Raw genomic sequence first — 17434 nt, 5'->3', positions numbered from 1 at the left:
CTCATATCGATGCATTGATGTAATTCACATTAAGTGTGGACTTTCCCCTAAACATCGTTGTTTATTACCTTGTGTGTTTCGATAGTACGAGAGATATATCATTGTATGAGAGCACCAAATCCAGGAGAGGTTCAATCTATCAGAAACCAAACTTCTTAACATATCCAAAATTTATAGTTCAAGTCTTGCAGGATAGTTCTAAGCAATCTTCAAAAATGAATTTTACATGCAGAAAAGCTGATAGATTCACATTCGCATGTTCTTATTAAAAGAAAATATTCGTATTTTAGTGTAGAGAATCCAAAAAACTACAATATGTACAATAATCACAGCTAATAGCTTTATGGATTTATACGAATATTTCTTTGAAGTCAATTCAAATTCTGTCTTGATTGGCCCTCTTTAATTCATATGTCATATATGACAATATACAAGAATATATATGACAATATACAAGAACATTATGATGCTCAAATAACAGTGCGCTCCAATTCTTTTGAACTTATGAGACTAAAATTTAGGATGTAACTCATGGATTATGGTGGAGAGGGCCAAGAGAGACTATGAGTTCTTTGGATACTCATGCGACTGTACTCAGAATGTAATTCTAAGCGCCTACGTACCTCAGTGAAGAGGATCAAGTCATAACGTAGTTCTGAGAGAACGATAATTTTTTTTTTTGGTCCTAACTTTTGCCTAGGCCGCCTCTTTCGAGATTTTCAACCTAGCGGACATTTTTTTTATGGGGTACCGTGCACAGTTTATACTCTTGCGGGCCAGGAGTAACATGCAGTTTATAATCGTACCTTAAGGAGTGAGTTTCTTTTCTTCAAGGATAGTATCTCTTTATGAACTTTCTGTTAATGGGGCCAATGCGCAATCCTTTTGAGTCAACCAGTTTGTAAGCGCCACTTGAGTATACTTCTTGTACCACATATGGTCCATCCCATTTGGCGGAGAACTTGCTTCCAGACCGACGAGAAGTAATAATGGGCCTTCTTACAACAAGAACTTGATCACCCACTTGGAAGCATCTAAGACGAACCTTCTTATTAAAAGATCGAGCTAGACGAGCTTGATAACATTGCAGACTTTGTTAGGCCTCTAGTCTTTTTTCATCAAGAGCCTCCAATTCTTCAAGGCGCAACCGAGTATTTTCTTCATCAGTGAGCCCTTCTTGAATGGCAAGGCGCAATGACGGTATTTGACGTTCAAGTGGAAGAACTGCTTCAACTCCATAAATAAGAGAGTAGGGAGTTGCTTGTGTCGGCGTGCGATACGTAGTCCTATATGCCCAAAGAGCCTCTTCCATTCTTTCATGCCAATCTCTCTTAGACTTGGAAACAACTTTTTTCAACAAGTTGTAGAGTGTCTTGTTAAATGCTTCAGCGAGACCATTAGCAGCCGCATAATACATAGAGGAATTGTGTTGCTTGAAGCCAAAAAGATCACATATCTTCGTCATTAACTTGTTATCAAATGATTATCTGTCAATATGTATCGAGGAATACCAAAACGGTAGATAATATTAACTCGAATGAAGTTGGCGACATTCTCTTTCTTTACTTCTCTAAGAGAAACAGCTTCTGCCCATTTTGAGAAGTAGTCAGTTGCAGCCAGGATGTACAGATGTCCACCAGAGGACTTAGGCAATGGTCCAACAACATCCAAACCCCAAGCTTCAAATGGCCATGAGGCAATAGTTGGGTGCAATACTTCTGGGGGTTGATGTATAAAATTCGCATGGAATTGGCAAGTTTTACATCTTCGGACGTAATCCAAGCAATCTTTCACCATGGTTTGCCAGTAATATCCCATCCTTTTTATGTGAAAATGAAATTTTGCTCCAGACTGATGCGCTCCACATACTCTAGAATGTGTTTCTTGCATAGCTTGAGTAGATTCATCTTCCCCCACCATCGAACGACCGCCTGTAAAGTGTATTTTTATAATAAAGAAAACGAGGGGCTCGTCGTCGTATTTTTATTCTTCTTCGAAGGTTTTTTGGCAATATTCCATAACACAAATAATCTATTATTGGTTGTCGCCAATCGTCAATTTCAGCTTCCGAAGTGGCGATAACTTGTCGAAATTCTTCTTCATGCTCATTTAGAGGCGAAGTTATCCATCTTTGGCAAACCACAACTTGTATTTCATCAGGAGATATCAATGCAGAAGCTAAAGCTGCCAATGCATCAGCCTTTTTATTTTCCTTTCTTGGGACATGTTGAATAGTCACCTCTCCAAGCCACCCTATCATCTTTTGAGCGTAATTACAGTATGGGATTAACTCAGGCTTCCTTACTTCATAATTACCCAAGACTTGATTGATCACCAACTTGGAATCCCCAAAAACTTGTAGTTGCAATTGTTTTATATCAATGGCCATCTCAAGCCCAAGTAAGAGTGTTTGATATTCAGCAACATTATTAGAGCAGTTTTGTGTTAGAGTGAAGGAGTATGGCAAAACTTCTCCATGGGAAGTGAAAAATACCACTCCAGCATCGTCTCCTTCACGATGTGCAGCACCATCAAAATACATCTTCCAAGGTGGCTGAATTTCTACTAGCATTGCGTCTTCATCAGGTAATTCATCAGATAACTCCCAATCATTCGGAATTGGATGATTGGCCAAGAAATCTGCTAGCACTTGTCCTTTCACTGTCTTCTGAGATATATACACATTCTCAAATTGTTGAAACTGGAGGTACCACCTTGCTAGCCTATCACTTAAGACAGGCTTGGACATGACAAACTTGATAGGATTCACTTTAGAGACAAGTTGTATAATATGAGCCTCGAAGTAATGCTTCATCTTCTAAATTGAGAACACGAGTGCCAGACATAACTTCTCAATAGGTGAATACTTAATCTCATTTTGTGTCATCATCCTACTCAAGTAATATAGGGCATTTTCTTTCCCTTCATCATTTTCTTGTGCGAGAAGTGCTCCTACTGACCTTTCTTGTGCTACAATGTATAATATCAATGGTTTTCCAGGTATAGGAGCTACAAGTACTGGAGGTTTCATCAGATAAGACTTTATGTTCTCAAAAGCATTGGTACAAGCTTGGTCCCATTCAAAAGGAACATATTTCTTCATAAGGCGACTGAATGGTTGACATCTCCCAGCCAGATTTGAGATAAACCTCCTAAGATATGCTAATTTTCCTTGTAAGCTTTTCAACTCATAAATATTTTTTGGCTCAGGCATCTTCAAAATAGCATTTATCTTATCTTGATCAATCTCGATTCCTCGATGTCGAACAATAAAACCGAGAAACTTTCCCGAAGTAACTCCAAAGTCACATTTTAAAGGATTCATTTTGAGTTGGTATCTTCGAAGCCGTTCAAACACCATTCTCAGATCTTTCAAGTGGTCATCACTCTTCTTTGATTTTACTACTAAGTCATCGACATAACACTCAACATTTTTATGAAGCATGTCATCAAAAATATTCTGCATGGCTCATTGATAAGTGGCTCCAACATTTTTTAAACCAAAAGGCATCACTTTGTAGCAATATATACCTTTTGGAGAGCGAAATACAGTAAGTTCTTCATCCTTTGGTGCCATGCGAATTTGATTGTATCCAGATGAACCATCCATGAAGGACATTGCCTCGTATCTAGTTGTAGCATCAATCATAAGCTCAGGGATTGGAAGAGGAAATTCATCCTTAGGGCATGCATTATTAAGATCTCTAAAGTCGACACAAACTCGTATTTGGCCATTCTTCTTTCTTACAGGTACAATGCTTGAAATCCATGTAGGATATTTGACTTCACGAATAAAACCTGCTTCAATGAGCTTGTTAACTTCAGTTTCGATCAAAGGAACCAATTCAGGTCTAAAACGACGTTGCGCTTGTTTAACAGGACGAGTACCTTGTTTTACAGCAAGACGATGAACTGCAACTTTAGGGTCTAACCCTGGCATCTCTTTGTAACTCCAAGCAAATACATCCCTAAATTCCATAAGCAGCTCAATATATTTCTTCTCTTCATCGTCATCCAGCGAAGCACTCACATATGTAGGTCTTATATCATCATCAACTCTAAGATTTACTTCCTTCAATGCATCAACAGTATTCTTTATCCCTTCCTCGAGTTCAGGTGGCGCATCTTCAACATCCTCATCTTTTTGAGGATCACCATCATTAAAAGATATGTGATGGCATGCATGAATATCAACAAACCCATCATCAATTTTTGCATATCGTAGAGTACTTTCTTCGTCACAAATTGTGATGTGATTTGATGATCCCACACTTTCTTCATCTTCATCTCGCTCCCTAGTGTGAACTATGGTATGAGTTTTTTCTCTCAGAACATCTCCACATGAAACTACAAGTTTTGTTTCTCGCCTCATTCTAGAAGGGATCAAACTGGGCCAATTCTTGGGTGAATTATGCTCCCGAGCATATACCCGTTCTTCCATTATTCTATAATCTCCTTGGCGCTTGTATTTCTTCTACATTGGTCCCAATTGATCAAATACTGAAATTTTTTGAGTTGATTCTATTAGTCGATCAGATGCAGAAATGTTAGGAGTCATGCCACTAAGTCGATCAAACACAAAAGGCTTTTTGTTGAACATCATCGATTCTTCCACAGGGGTAATGTAGTTGATGCTCATCCTTTTTATAGAGATTCGGATTGGTGACGGTTGTTTGTAACCCAGGCCTTCGCGCGATTGCTTGACATCATACCTTTTCTCTATCATCATCCTTTGAGTTGGATTTAGGCCATGATTTTCCCTTTCAATAACTTCATTTGGAAGCTTCCCTACTTTAGAAGCTTCATTGGGATTGTATCCTGCTTTCACCAACAACTTATATGCATTCGGGTCAAAACCCTCATTTGTACGATTTTTAGGGAGTGATTCATGTGAATCATGATTTGATGGTCTGACAAATCCTTGTATCATTTTTGAAGGTGATTTGATTGCATCAATTTGCTTGATAGGGAATGTCAACTTACTACTCTGCAACTTAGAGGGTGGGATCTTGACTTTGTTTGTCTTTGGGACATAGTGAGAAACATGAGTCATTCTCTTACTTGAAGATGCCTCACTTATCTTAGGTACTTTACTCATATATGAAAGTGTTTTATCCTTTTCAATCATGACTCTCGCATTAGCAGGTGCTATATCAACCCTTTTTGTGATATCAGCAGGTATCACGTTATCAACTTTAACTTCTTTTGAAACATGATTCTTTAAGTAGAATTTTGCATCAGCAAAGTGCGCCTCCGTCTCGGTGAAAGGTTCATCATCAGCAACTACCTTCTTTTGAACCCCATCTTCAAAGTATTTGAAACATTGATGGTAGGTGGACGGTACTACTTTGTTCTCATGTATCCATGGTCTTCCTAACAAGATGTTATACGAGGTCTTTGAGTCAATAACATGCATCCATGCACTCGAACGTATATCCCCCATCGTTATATCTAATTTGACAGCACCAATGGCTCTCTGCCCCCCTTGGTTAAAACCTTGAATCATCAGACGACTTTCAGATAGTTCATTTATCGGTATTCCAAGTTCTTTCACAGTACAAATAGAGAGAATATTGACCCCAGATCCATCATCCACCATGATCCTATTTACTTTATGTCCACACACAAAACCTACCATATATAAAGGACGATTATGCAACACTTCACCCAATAAAAGATCATCATTAGTGAATGTAAACTTCGCATCACAAGTGTCCACTTCTTCAGAGTGAGGCTTTATAGGGCCTTCATGTGATGGAGGTAATGATGGTGATGAGCTTTCTACCATCGTCTCTTCTCTATCAATGTTACAACACGAGGCCTTGGTGTCACGATAAGAAATCTTTTCACGAAACCAACTTGGCAAAAATTCCTCTAATGTCACCGGAGGACGTTGCTTTTGATAGTAATTTCCCTCGACTCTTGACTTCTTCACATTCTTCTTTACCCTTTGAGTTTTAGGGGTAGGTGGAGGGCACCACTTTGTTCTTATCTTTGCTCTAGTCACTTTCTTATTTGGTTCTCTTTGCAAGCTCATTTTACGACGTCTTCATCGTGTCACGAAAATCCATCCTTCATCATTAGCATAAGCACCGCAAGATTGGTTTTCCTCTAGAGATTTATCTTCCCATATTACTTCATTCATCAAAGGAACAAGCGATGATACGTTAACATTTATTGGTTTGAAGTCACCAAATTTAATCATCTTTGATGGTGATGTGGCTAGGTCATCACCACTATCATGTATTTCGACAAAGTTGCAAAGAACTATAGGGTCGAGTGAACCAAAAGTGACAGATACTTGATTTGAACTCTCCTTCTCATCTTCAAGCAATATCTTTCCTTCACGGGCCAAGTCCATAATCTTTTCCTTAAAGATAAAACACTTTTCAATAGGATGGCCCATCAAACGGTGATTTTTGCAGTAATTTGGATCATTAGTCCTCCCAGCCTCATCTGGACGCTTCATTTCAGGTAGCTCAAAGAGTTTTAACGCCAGAAGCTCTTCAAAAATTGCTGGAACATCTGAGTCCAAGAAAGGATACTCTTTTGCCTGCATTTCCTTCAAAGTCAGCTTTCTACCAGCGTTATTCTGAAAAGTTGTGGTCTTCACCCTTTGATTCTTGCTTAAATTTGTAGCCACTTTCAAAGGTACGGCATTAACACTCATCGACTCCTCGTTTCCAAACTTAGGTGTCGATTTTCCCCCTTTCTTTACCTCCATTTTGTCTTTTCCCTTGCGAGGCCCATAAATAATTGGTCCTTCAATCCCGCTTGCAGACATGCTCAACTCCATATCATGAGCACGTGTGGCTAGTTCCTCAAATGATTTGGGTTTAATACCCTGTAGGATATAACGAAGTCCCCAACGCATTCCTTGAATACACATTTCTATTCTCGAAGTTTTACTAAGCCTATTCTTACAATTGAGGCTTGCATTTCTCCATCGGTTGATGAACTCAATGACGGGTTCATCTTCCCATTGACGTGTATTTGTGAGTTCAACCATGCTCACAGTACGCCTGGTGCTATAGAAGCGATTAAGAAATTCATGCTCAAGTTGTTCCCAACTATCAATAGAGCCTGCCTCGAGATCCGTATACTAGTCAAAAACATTTCCTTGTAAGGAGTGCACAAATTGCTTGACCAGATAATCTCCATATGTTCCAGCGTTATTGCAGGTTTCAACAAAATGGGCAATGTGTTGTTTTGGATTTCCCTTTCCATCAAATTGTTGAAATTTTGGAGGTTGATAACCTGCAGGCATCTTCAAAACATCGATTCTTGAAGTGTATGGCTTTGTATATGTGAATGATGACTTTGAAGACACGTCCTACTTATCTTTGATAGTTCCCATAATGAAGTCCTTCAGTTGATGAATGGGAATTCCTCCTTCAGCAGATACTTGCAGCTTATCACCCACATTTATTTGCTTTGTAACTGAATCTCCCTTTTCTTGTATCATCGGACGTTTTCCAGGTGCATGACTTGAGTCTCCCTCCATAACATTCTCAACTCTGTCCGTCAACTTGACAATTCGATTATCCTGATCTTGCACATATTTTGTTAGACCTTCAATTGCCTTCGTCAAACTCGCCAGTTGTTCTTCAATAGTTGAGGTGTTAGTCATCATCGCTTGGATGGCCGTTATGGATGATGGAGCAAAGCATGGATTTTCCCTCAAACTGAAATCTGTCTGAAACAAGTTACGTGGAGTGACTGAGGCAGATCTAGTGATCAAGACATCATCTTCATCTTGAATGGTGCAATTCCTCGTGTTAAAAGGACTAAGTCGAGCCAACTTCTTTTTAACAATATCAGCTATATTCTCTCCTTCTTCCAATTCATTCAGAAAGAATCTTGCCCCCTTTGAAGATGGAAGATCAAAAATAGGAACTGATGCGGACGACACTTGAAGTGTTTGTTGTCCTAGCAAGTTTGCTTTGTTCCTAGTGATGGGTCCCAAACTTCCCATAGTAGCATCCAGTATGTTCTCCACCTCAGAGGAAAACTTGGAATCAGTAGCCTTAGCAATAATAGTCCTGGAGTCAAACTTCTTAGATGTCATTTAAGTGTTCTTGAAGTTTGATGTTCGATGTGAAGAGATGAGAGGTAGAGATTGTCCCACTGGGCGTGCCAAAATTTGTAAACAACAAATTTTCGAGCCGAGAAAAATAAATAATCAAGATCGGAAAATTAGAGTAACAAAGTGTAATATTTGATTTCAAAATGTAATGCGGTTACAATCTCTATGATAATCCTCTGATTCTTCAAATAATATGAAACACGTTGAATTTGATTTTGATTTAGAGTCAAGGGCTTGAATAGCTTGATCTTGAATCTTCGTCTTCGAATTTGGATTTGAATTATTCGTCACGAACACTTGTATGGTTATGACGAACAGTAAAGATGAACAAGTAACTTGATCTTGATCTTCTTCTTCGTTCTTGATCTTGAACTTAAATTTGATTGCTTGAACTTTGTAGCTTTGTAGAGAATTTGCAGTCTTTGATCCACGAGCTCTCTTCTTGCTTTTTGTTCTTCCAAAAACCTCTTTTCTCATAATAATGAGGACCCCTATTTATAGTTGTATGGAGTGGTATGAGGGTGTGATTTGATTGGTTGGTTTGAACTGACCAATCAGATTTCTTTGTTGAAGAGTTTTAATTTGATTGGTGAGAACATGTCACATGGACACGTGACATTATTTTAGTGGCTCATTTAATTTGACTTAAATTGCCACATAACTCTGACATGTGGCATGATTTTAGTGGCTTATTTAATTTGACTTGAATTGCCACCTAACTTTGGCACATGGCATAATTCCAGTGGCTTATTTAATTTGACTTGAATTGCCACCTAACTTTGACATGTGGCATGATTTTGGACCTCTAGGATGAGATGATATTGGGATTAACAAAGTGGAGTCATCTTTATAGCCCAAATCAATGGATTTAGTTTTTTTAATTAAATCCACATTTATTGGGCTTAAATAATTGACCCAATTTTATTAATTCAAAATATTTATTTGGACTAATATATCTTAAATTTAATATAAATTGAACCATTCTACAAATTTATATTTAATAAATTGTAAATGATTACAATGGGTGCACACTGCCCGAAATTAGAAATGTCCATAAATTCGATACATACCTAGAAGGTTATAGTGCGATGGATGAAATTGCTTTTTTTTTTAAATAAGATATTTCTTGGATATTTTGCTAATGGGCTTTATATAACGTGAATTTTAATTAATATGATTTCAATATGTATATTGAGGGGGAAAGTGATGTTTAGAATTGGATGACATGATAGCTCTGATCTTTTGATTGATTTGTGGAGAATCAAGTAAGAAAGGTAAGAAGAAAAAGCCGAACACTATGGTAGGTAGTTGGATATATTTGTTTAAAATGATTCTTCCTTCCCTTTTCCTCTATTTGTTCTTTTTCCAAGGTCTCAAACTTTTCTACTGGAATCTTTTTACTTAATTTGTTTATTGGCTTGCGACTTGTGGTGTATAAGCCAACTAAGTGATTATTATAATTGTAGAATTTCTACCACAAGGACCACAAAAATCCCTTTTCCGCAACTTTTTGGTACCCATTCAATATTTGATAATAAACGAATTTTTGCCCAGCACCAAATCATATTTTTGTTCTATACTAGCAACCATCCATTCCAATCCTAGCAAAAGACCAAATGGAAATTGGAAGAAGAAAAACACTGAAGATAAATTCTAAAGTAAATTCCTCATTTAGTAAGGATAAGATTACACAAAAAAGATTAGACAATTCCTTGCTTTCTCCCTAACTAGAAAATTATACCAAAAAGTGACATTAATTTAACATAACCATGGCTAATGAAACAGAGAGACCACCTCAATGACAAACTTTATTACTAGAAGAACAAAAAAAGGAAAGACCGGTGGAATCTGTAAATGATGATACGAAACACTTCAAGCAACACAGTAGGGCCAAAACTCTTCCTCCCCTATTGCACATTCTGCGCCAACCCCAACAATGTTCTCATCATTGCAATAATAATAGCCACTTTTGTTGTTTGAAGCAGCACTAATGCAGCAGGATGAATGAGGCGCAAGATAAGGCATATTGTGGAACGACTGATTTAGGCTGCTCGCCAAAGAGGCAAATGCCACCTCCTTATCTTCTTCTTCCTTGTGCACGAATTCCTCTGCACGCTGCTTGAGCGTCTCGAACATGAGTTCAGGTTCGTGCTGCATTGCTCGGAGAACGTCAGCACAGGACGGCCCAGGTACTGCACATGTTACGGCGAAGCTGTGAGGGCTATCGCTCTGTGACACACGCAAGACACTAGGTCCACCAAACAGGTTATGGAGTCCCCCGAGCGCCTCCTCATATGCCCCTCCTAAAAACATTCCCAGATAATAAGGCCCGCCATTTCTTCCCAATTCATGGAGAGGCAAGCTTGACTCCCCTCCGATGAACTTATCGATCTTTCCATCACTGTCACATGTCAAGTCGGATAAAATTCCCCGAGCTGAAGGCTCTTCATCTAGCTTGTGGATAGGAACAATCGGGAATAGTTGGTCGATTGCCCAAAAATCAGGAATAGAAGTGAAAATGGACAGATTCACATGATATGTGCGAACAGAGTCAGAAGCCCCAATAGCCTTCGACACAAAGTCGCAGACGGCATCCACGGCAGCAAGCTGTTCAATGTCCAAATTACCATCTTTAAACTGCTCCACACATCTCTGTTTCAACTGATCGGCATAAACCATACAGGTATCGTACTCTCCACGAATAGCAGCAGCAGATAGATTCCGGTAATCAGCACGAGCATCATCATTGAGTTTCTCCACGAAGGACTGGAGTCCCACAGAGTGCAACTCTTGAGTGCGTGTAGTAGTTGAAGACACAGCTTCAAATATCAGAACAGAGTGATGAGATACAATTGCTCTGCCACTTTCGCTACAGATCACCGGATGTTTCACGTTCTTCCGGTCACAAACAAACTGGACAGCCTGAACAACTGTAGAGGCGTATTCCTGAAGGCCATATCCGACAGAAACATCAGAATCGCTAGATTTGGTGCCATCATAGTCAATTCCAAGCCCACCACCAATATCAATGAATTTCATGCCAGCTCCAAGGCGGACTAACTCAGAATAAACCTGGGCAGCCTCACCAACACCATCAGCAAGCAAGGCCGTTGAAGGGATCTGAGATCCAATATGAAAATGCAGCAACTGAAGACAATCCAACATTCCGGATTCTTCGAGTTTCCTCACCACACGAAGGATCTGAGTTGTTGTAAGCCCAAATTTACCTTTCTCTCCGGAAGTGGATCCAAAATGACCGGAATGTTTGGTCCTAAGCTTAGCCCGGAGCCCGATCACAGGCCTGACCGCCATTTTGCGGCTGATGTCAATCACCAAATCAAGCTCCTCCTCTTGTTCAAGCACAATCACCGTGTTCAATTGGAGCTTTCTTGCAACCAAAGCAAGTGAAATGTATTCTGCATCCTTGAATCCGTTGCATACAAGAAGACCCTCCGGGCTTCCCTTGCATAGAGAGCTCATGGCTAGGAGGAGCTCTGGTTTTGACCCAGCTTCAAGACCAAACCGGTAACCCGACCCAAATTTGACAATATCTTCAACAACGAACCTGTCCTGATTGCATTTAACAGGATAAACACCTTGGTAATGAGCCCCATATCCTTCAGATTGAACAGCGTAATCAAAAACCGATTGAAGAGACTCCAATCGATTCTTCAGAACATCAGGGAACCGAACAACGAGTGGAAGCTGTAACCCGAGTCCACCAGAATTAATCGGGTCGGAGGCCTTCTTCACAACCTTAAGGAGGTCAATTTCCTGGTGAGGAAGGGTGTCTGTACCATGAGGCCTGACAGAAATATCACCAGAAGAATTAACGGTGAAATACGGAGCACCCCATCCATCGACCCGATACAGATCAGATGAGAGTTCCGGTGACCAATGGGTGGTGGTATGAGGGACGGCGTCGGAGGAAAAAATCTCCGGCGCGGGAAAAGTGCTATCCGAAAGGAAGGAATAGCCTAGAGGAGGGGAAACAGCAGTTTCTACACAACAACCTAGAGCAGGCATCTCTTTTACACAATCTGTTGTTTTTCTTTTCGAAGGTAAAATGAAAGGAAAAGAATCAAAGAATCGAGAAAACTAATATACAGAGATTTATTTGTTCAAGAATGTTGTAATAGCTGGGGGCTTTAGAACCTGCCGAGGCCAGAGCCCCGGCTACCCCCTCAAAAGAAGCAAAAAAAGAAGTTAATCAAAAGATAATCACCTTCTAACACACTCTTACACGACCCGAATATCCCCACAACGACTTCAGAAGCAGCAAATTTTCTTATTCAAAAACAGAGAATTAAAATCTGAAAACGAACAGAAACACAAACCTAATATTTAAACAAACACCCCACCATACAACTTTTAACCGGAATTTTTCACCGGAGAAGAAGAGATTTGGTCGGAAACCTAAACGGTAACCGGAAAAAAGAGATGGTAGAGTCTTCGTTTAGGAAAAACTGTAAACTAGTGTGAAATGAGCGAGAATTGCATGGGAGGGTTCGGTTCATTATATAAGGGATAGATTGGGCCGGGTCATGGGCTTGGATTAGGCCTCATCTAACAAAGTCGGGTTGCCGCGTGGCGTTTGGACATAGCATAGCGAAAAGATTAAGAGATGTAATTACATGATTGCTTACCGAATGGAGTAAAGGAGCTTCGAAGGTTCCTTTGATTTGGGATTAGTTTTTTTGAAAAGGAAGCAAAGGGTTGTGATTGTTCCAAGTCATCAATCCGAAACTTTGATTCCATTTGGGTTTGCTGATTCTGTGTTTGTCTAGGGGAGGCATTAATTATTATGTCTTTTCAATCATCCATATACTTTTTAATAAACACAAAACGGTAAAAAATTATAATTTATTTATCAATTTTTTTACTCAAAAATATCCTTGATATTAATTATTTGGCTCATATTTACCTTTATTTTTAACAAAACCTCCTAAAATAAAATTATTAAATATTTATTTATTATGTTACATAATCTAATTCATTTAAATTTAAATTCTTCTAAAATAAATAATAAAAATCACATGTGATTCATGTTTTGACCCCATACACTTAAAAATAATATTTTTAAAATTATTAATATCATGATATGTTACTATTGACCTATTTAAAATCAATCCTCAATTTATTATAATCCAACTCATAACTAGGGATTTAAGTAAAATTCATACTCGACCCATCTGATTTTCCATCTAAAAAGATTATTATTTTTCATTAATATAATTTTTTTTATCAATTATCCGATTATCTTGGTCATTCTCTCTTTTTATTCTTTTTTTAATCTATTATTTTTAATTAGAATATCATGAACGCAAACTTGAAATGAAATTACATGTTCATATTCTCTTAATTTGTATTATAAATATTATTTTCATTCTTTTATTTTGAATTTTGGGTACACACAGTATACATACATAGTTACTTAATTAAATCATCTTCTATGAACTAATTATCTATATATGAATGTCGTCGTTATTTTACTCCTTTTTCCTCCCTTGTTTTGTTATAATTTGAAAAAAATGAAAATTTAAAATAATGGACAAAATCAAAAAAAAAAAGTGGAAGGGGGGGGGGGGGAGTGTTGAGTGTAAAAGACCAACCTTTTTTTTTAATATACCATAGAATCAAAATCAAGTTTATCATATAAGCCCATATATTAAGTAATTTCAAATTATTTTAACGATAAAGGGGCTGAAATACCCTTAAATTATGAGATTTGGTATAATATTGTCCTCCATTCACCTTATAAGTGTAGATTGTTAGAAATAAGAATATTTTTGAACCAAAAGATTGACGTTTGAAATATTTGGAAGCCAGAAGATGAACATAGAGTAGTTTTGTACTAATTCAAATAGTTGAGGGGCATTTTAGGCCCTTCTCCTTTTAATAAATTATACTTTCTCTGTTCTAATTTATGTGAGTTAATTTGATTTAACATGGAGTTTAAGAAAAAAGTTTTTGAAATTTTTGGTCTAAAATAAGTCATAGATATTTGTGTGGCTATAAATTATTTTACTTAGGCTAAAAAGATATTTTAAAATTAAATTATTATTAAATATAAAAATATTATTTTTTAGGTTGACTAAAAAAAAATCATCTAAATTAAGATAAATTAATAATTGAAAAAAAATATTTAAGACTTGAAAAAAAAAATTAAAAAAGAAAATCATTTAATCCTCAAAATATGTAAAGTATCACATAAATTGAACGGATTGGCACGTGAATGCAAGAAATTAAAATTTCTACAGTCTTGTGCAATACTTCCTCCGTCTATATTAAAAATATTTATTTTAAAATAGTTATTAATTTAAATATTCAAGAGAGAATAATTATTTTTTTTATAATTTTGCTATTAATATTAATTATTCTAAAATTAAGAAATGCATATATGGATAAGAACTAAATAATTAATAAGAGATATATTAATTAAACAATACTTTTAATTAATTTTTTCTTAAAAACTGTGTCAAATTCTATCATTACAACTAAAAAGAAATTAATGAAGTATTTAATTAATTTTGGTTCATATTTTGAAATACCGTCAAAAGAGCATGATGTAATAAGATGATAATAAGGAACTTGTTCACTTTTAACTTCTTTTCCCATTCGGTATTAAGCTATTTTTGGAGTTCGATCAAATTTAAATTTTCGTCACATTAGATTTCACTATTAAAAAGAGATTTTTATTTATTAAATTCAAGTCTCAAATTTAAGATTTTTGATTAAAAAAAGCACACTTATTTATTGCACCACAACATTTTCTATCAAAAAAATTGGCGAAATGACCTGGGAGACTCTTGTACTTGATTCTGTTTGTTATCCGGACTCTTCTACTCACGACTTTGCCAAGTGAACATTTAAAGTTATTAAAACAAGTTATTTTAAACCCCTCTGATCATGAGTGTCTCTTGTTGGGGGACAAAGCACCACAACTAAAGTTTGATATGATGAAAATAATAAAAATAAATTAGACACGAGAATTTTACGTGGAAACCCCTCTAAAAGATAGAGGGAAAAAACCACGGGGTAGAAGGATCTCACTAATTTAATATGGAGTATACAACTCTCAAATACAAGGAGAAAACAACAATTAACACTTCTCTCTTGTAAAAGGAACAACTACTAAAGAGGACACTCAATACTGCAATATTTATCTTGGTGTATAACTCTCTTTGTATTTTTACTCTCTCTTTCTGGGATTTTTGGATGATATAAATGAGGGCATTAGGCCCTCTATTTATAGGAGGAACAAAACGCGTAAAATTTCTTTTACGCACTTTGTGTTTCAGAAAACATGTTGCCAGTATTTTCTACACATTTGTTTTTGCTGTTTTTCCAACAAAACAGCTGTGCCTTTTTGACTTTACCATTTTTCAACAATGGCTGCCCTTCTTTTTCCACAGCAATTTATTGTATTTTTTTATTTTCTTTGCATCTCTTAATCGCGCTGATGTGGATAACATATCACTACCCACATCAGATCTAAATTGCCACATAGATAAAAATTGTCACATCATTTTTATCATTACAAATACAATTTTTCAAGAAGAAAATCTCGATTTCATCTCCAAAATTAGTTTTTTCAAATTAATTTATCGGAAAAAATGTCTCTCCGGACACTTTATTCAAAAATAGTCACCGCCGACAAGTTGTTTGGACGGAAGATCTATCAAAACTGAAATTGGAATAAAAAATTATCTTTTTTTTTTTATTTCCTTAATTAACTAGAATAAGTCTTAATCTTTCACATACTTTTGTTTTTTTCCTCTCTTCTAAATCTTTTCATGTATTTGTTATTTAAATCTTGTTTTCTCTTCTTTTTTTTTCTCTTGTAAATCTTTTGTGTTAGAAGAGGAAAATAGAAAAGAAAAATAAATATATGATAGGAAGAAGATGGAGAAAGATGATAGAAGTGAAGAAGAAGAGAGGGAGGTAGGAGGGTTGGGGGAAGCGATGGCGGCGGCAAAGAGTAAGAAGAAGAAGAGAAACAGTGACTTGAAAATGGAGAAGATGTGGATCTCTTTCTTTTTTTAATTTATTAAATATCATATTTTTTTTAATTCTAATATATTTTAACTAAAATTTTATCTTCACTTGCTTTTAAATGCATGTAATCACACATTTCATCGTAAAATGCCACATAAGTTTGGTCAATGATCATAAGGATTTAAAATAAAAAATTTTAATAACTTTAAGTGTTCACTTGGCAAAATCATGAGTAGAAGAGTCCAAGTGACAAGCGAAATCAAATACAAGAGTTTCTCAGATCATTCCGCCAAAAAATTTATATTCTAAGACTCAAATTTAAGCTCTTTAATTAAGCAAAAACAGATTTTTGACGATGCTCACTTTTAATTAGTGTTGCAAGTGTTTGATCAAAAAACACGTTGAAGGCTTTTTAAAATCTTTTTCCAAGTCCCAATTAAAAGTCTGAAACTTTTCCTTCAACAAAATCCAAAATAAGAGAAAATTATTAAAAAAACGCAAAAGAAAGAACAACAAAAATTAACAGAACAAAAACAACAGGAAACAAAATCAAAATTTGTCTACAGATGACAATCAAGAAAACATACTTTTCTCAAATTTTTGTTGTTCTGTTAGTTTAATTTTTCTTAAGTTTATAGTTTGATCATTGACTTCTTTACAGTGTTTGAAATTTAAGTTTTGCAAAATATATTTATTTTTGAGGTTATAAATTTGTACGCTTAAATCATCTTCTGGAGAAAAAACTTAAAGAAAATTTAGTTTTTGCCAAAATTATTAGAAATGATCATTTCATAAGTTAAGTTTCTGAAAGGCTTAAATCGATACATTATGTTATTATTTATGATACTTTTTTATTTTATATATATTAAAAAAAAAAAACTGACAAAGCTTAGTCCTTCAAGAATCATTCAACTCTATCAAGTTTTTTTAAAAGCTTTCTGTTTTAGACTTTTTGTTATTTTGTTATCGTACTTACGTCTATTTTTACTAAAAATGTTAATGGTGTTTTGATTGTTTTTTTTGAATTAATTTAGTTTTAAATATTTAAATTTGCAAAACACATTTGAGTTGAATTTATAAAGAGATAAGTGTCAAAAATATATCTGAATTATCTTTCTTTTTTGAATTTCATGTCAAAACTATTGAGAGTGTAAAATTCATACATAAACTATCACTTATTAGTTTGATAAACACATATCTCTCTTTTATTACACTCTCACCATGATGTGTGTATTACACACTCTCTTTTATTTAAAAATAATTGTCACATCACATACTACACATGGACAAAATATTTTATTTTGACAAATATTAAATAAATTATTAATATTAACAAAAACAACAATCCAA

The 17434-nt window shown here is 35.9% G+C and overlaps 1 protein-coding gene across 1 annotated transcript; it reads right to left on the bottom strand.

The window, feature by feature from the left end:
* Positions 1–9727: 9727 nt before the first annotated feature.
* LOC129875892 (arginine decarboxylase 1A, chloroplastic) lies at positions 9728–12569 on the bottom strand. Its single transcript, XM_055951124.1, has one exon. It carries the CDS (start codon positions 12110–12112, stop codon positions 9959–9961), a length of 2154 nt encoding a protein of 717 aa, XP_055807099.1. The 5' UTR covers positions 12113–12569; the 3' UTR covers positions 9728–9958.
* Positions 12570–17434: the final 4865 nt, after the last annotated feature.

This window comes from Solanum dulcamara, chromosome 12 (genome assembly GCF_947179165.1).
Source record: "Solanum dulcamara chromosome 12, daSolDulc1.2, whole genome shotgun sequence".
Classification (NCBI taxonomy): Eukaryota; Viridiplantae; Streptophyta; class Magnoliopsida; order Solanales; family Solanaceae; genus Solanum; species Solanum dulcamara.
This window is presented reverse-complemented; position numbering and strand designations above follow the sequence as displayed.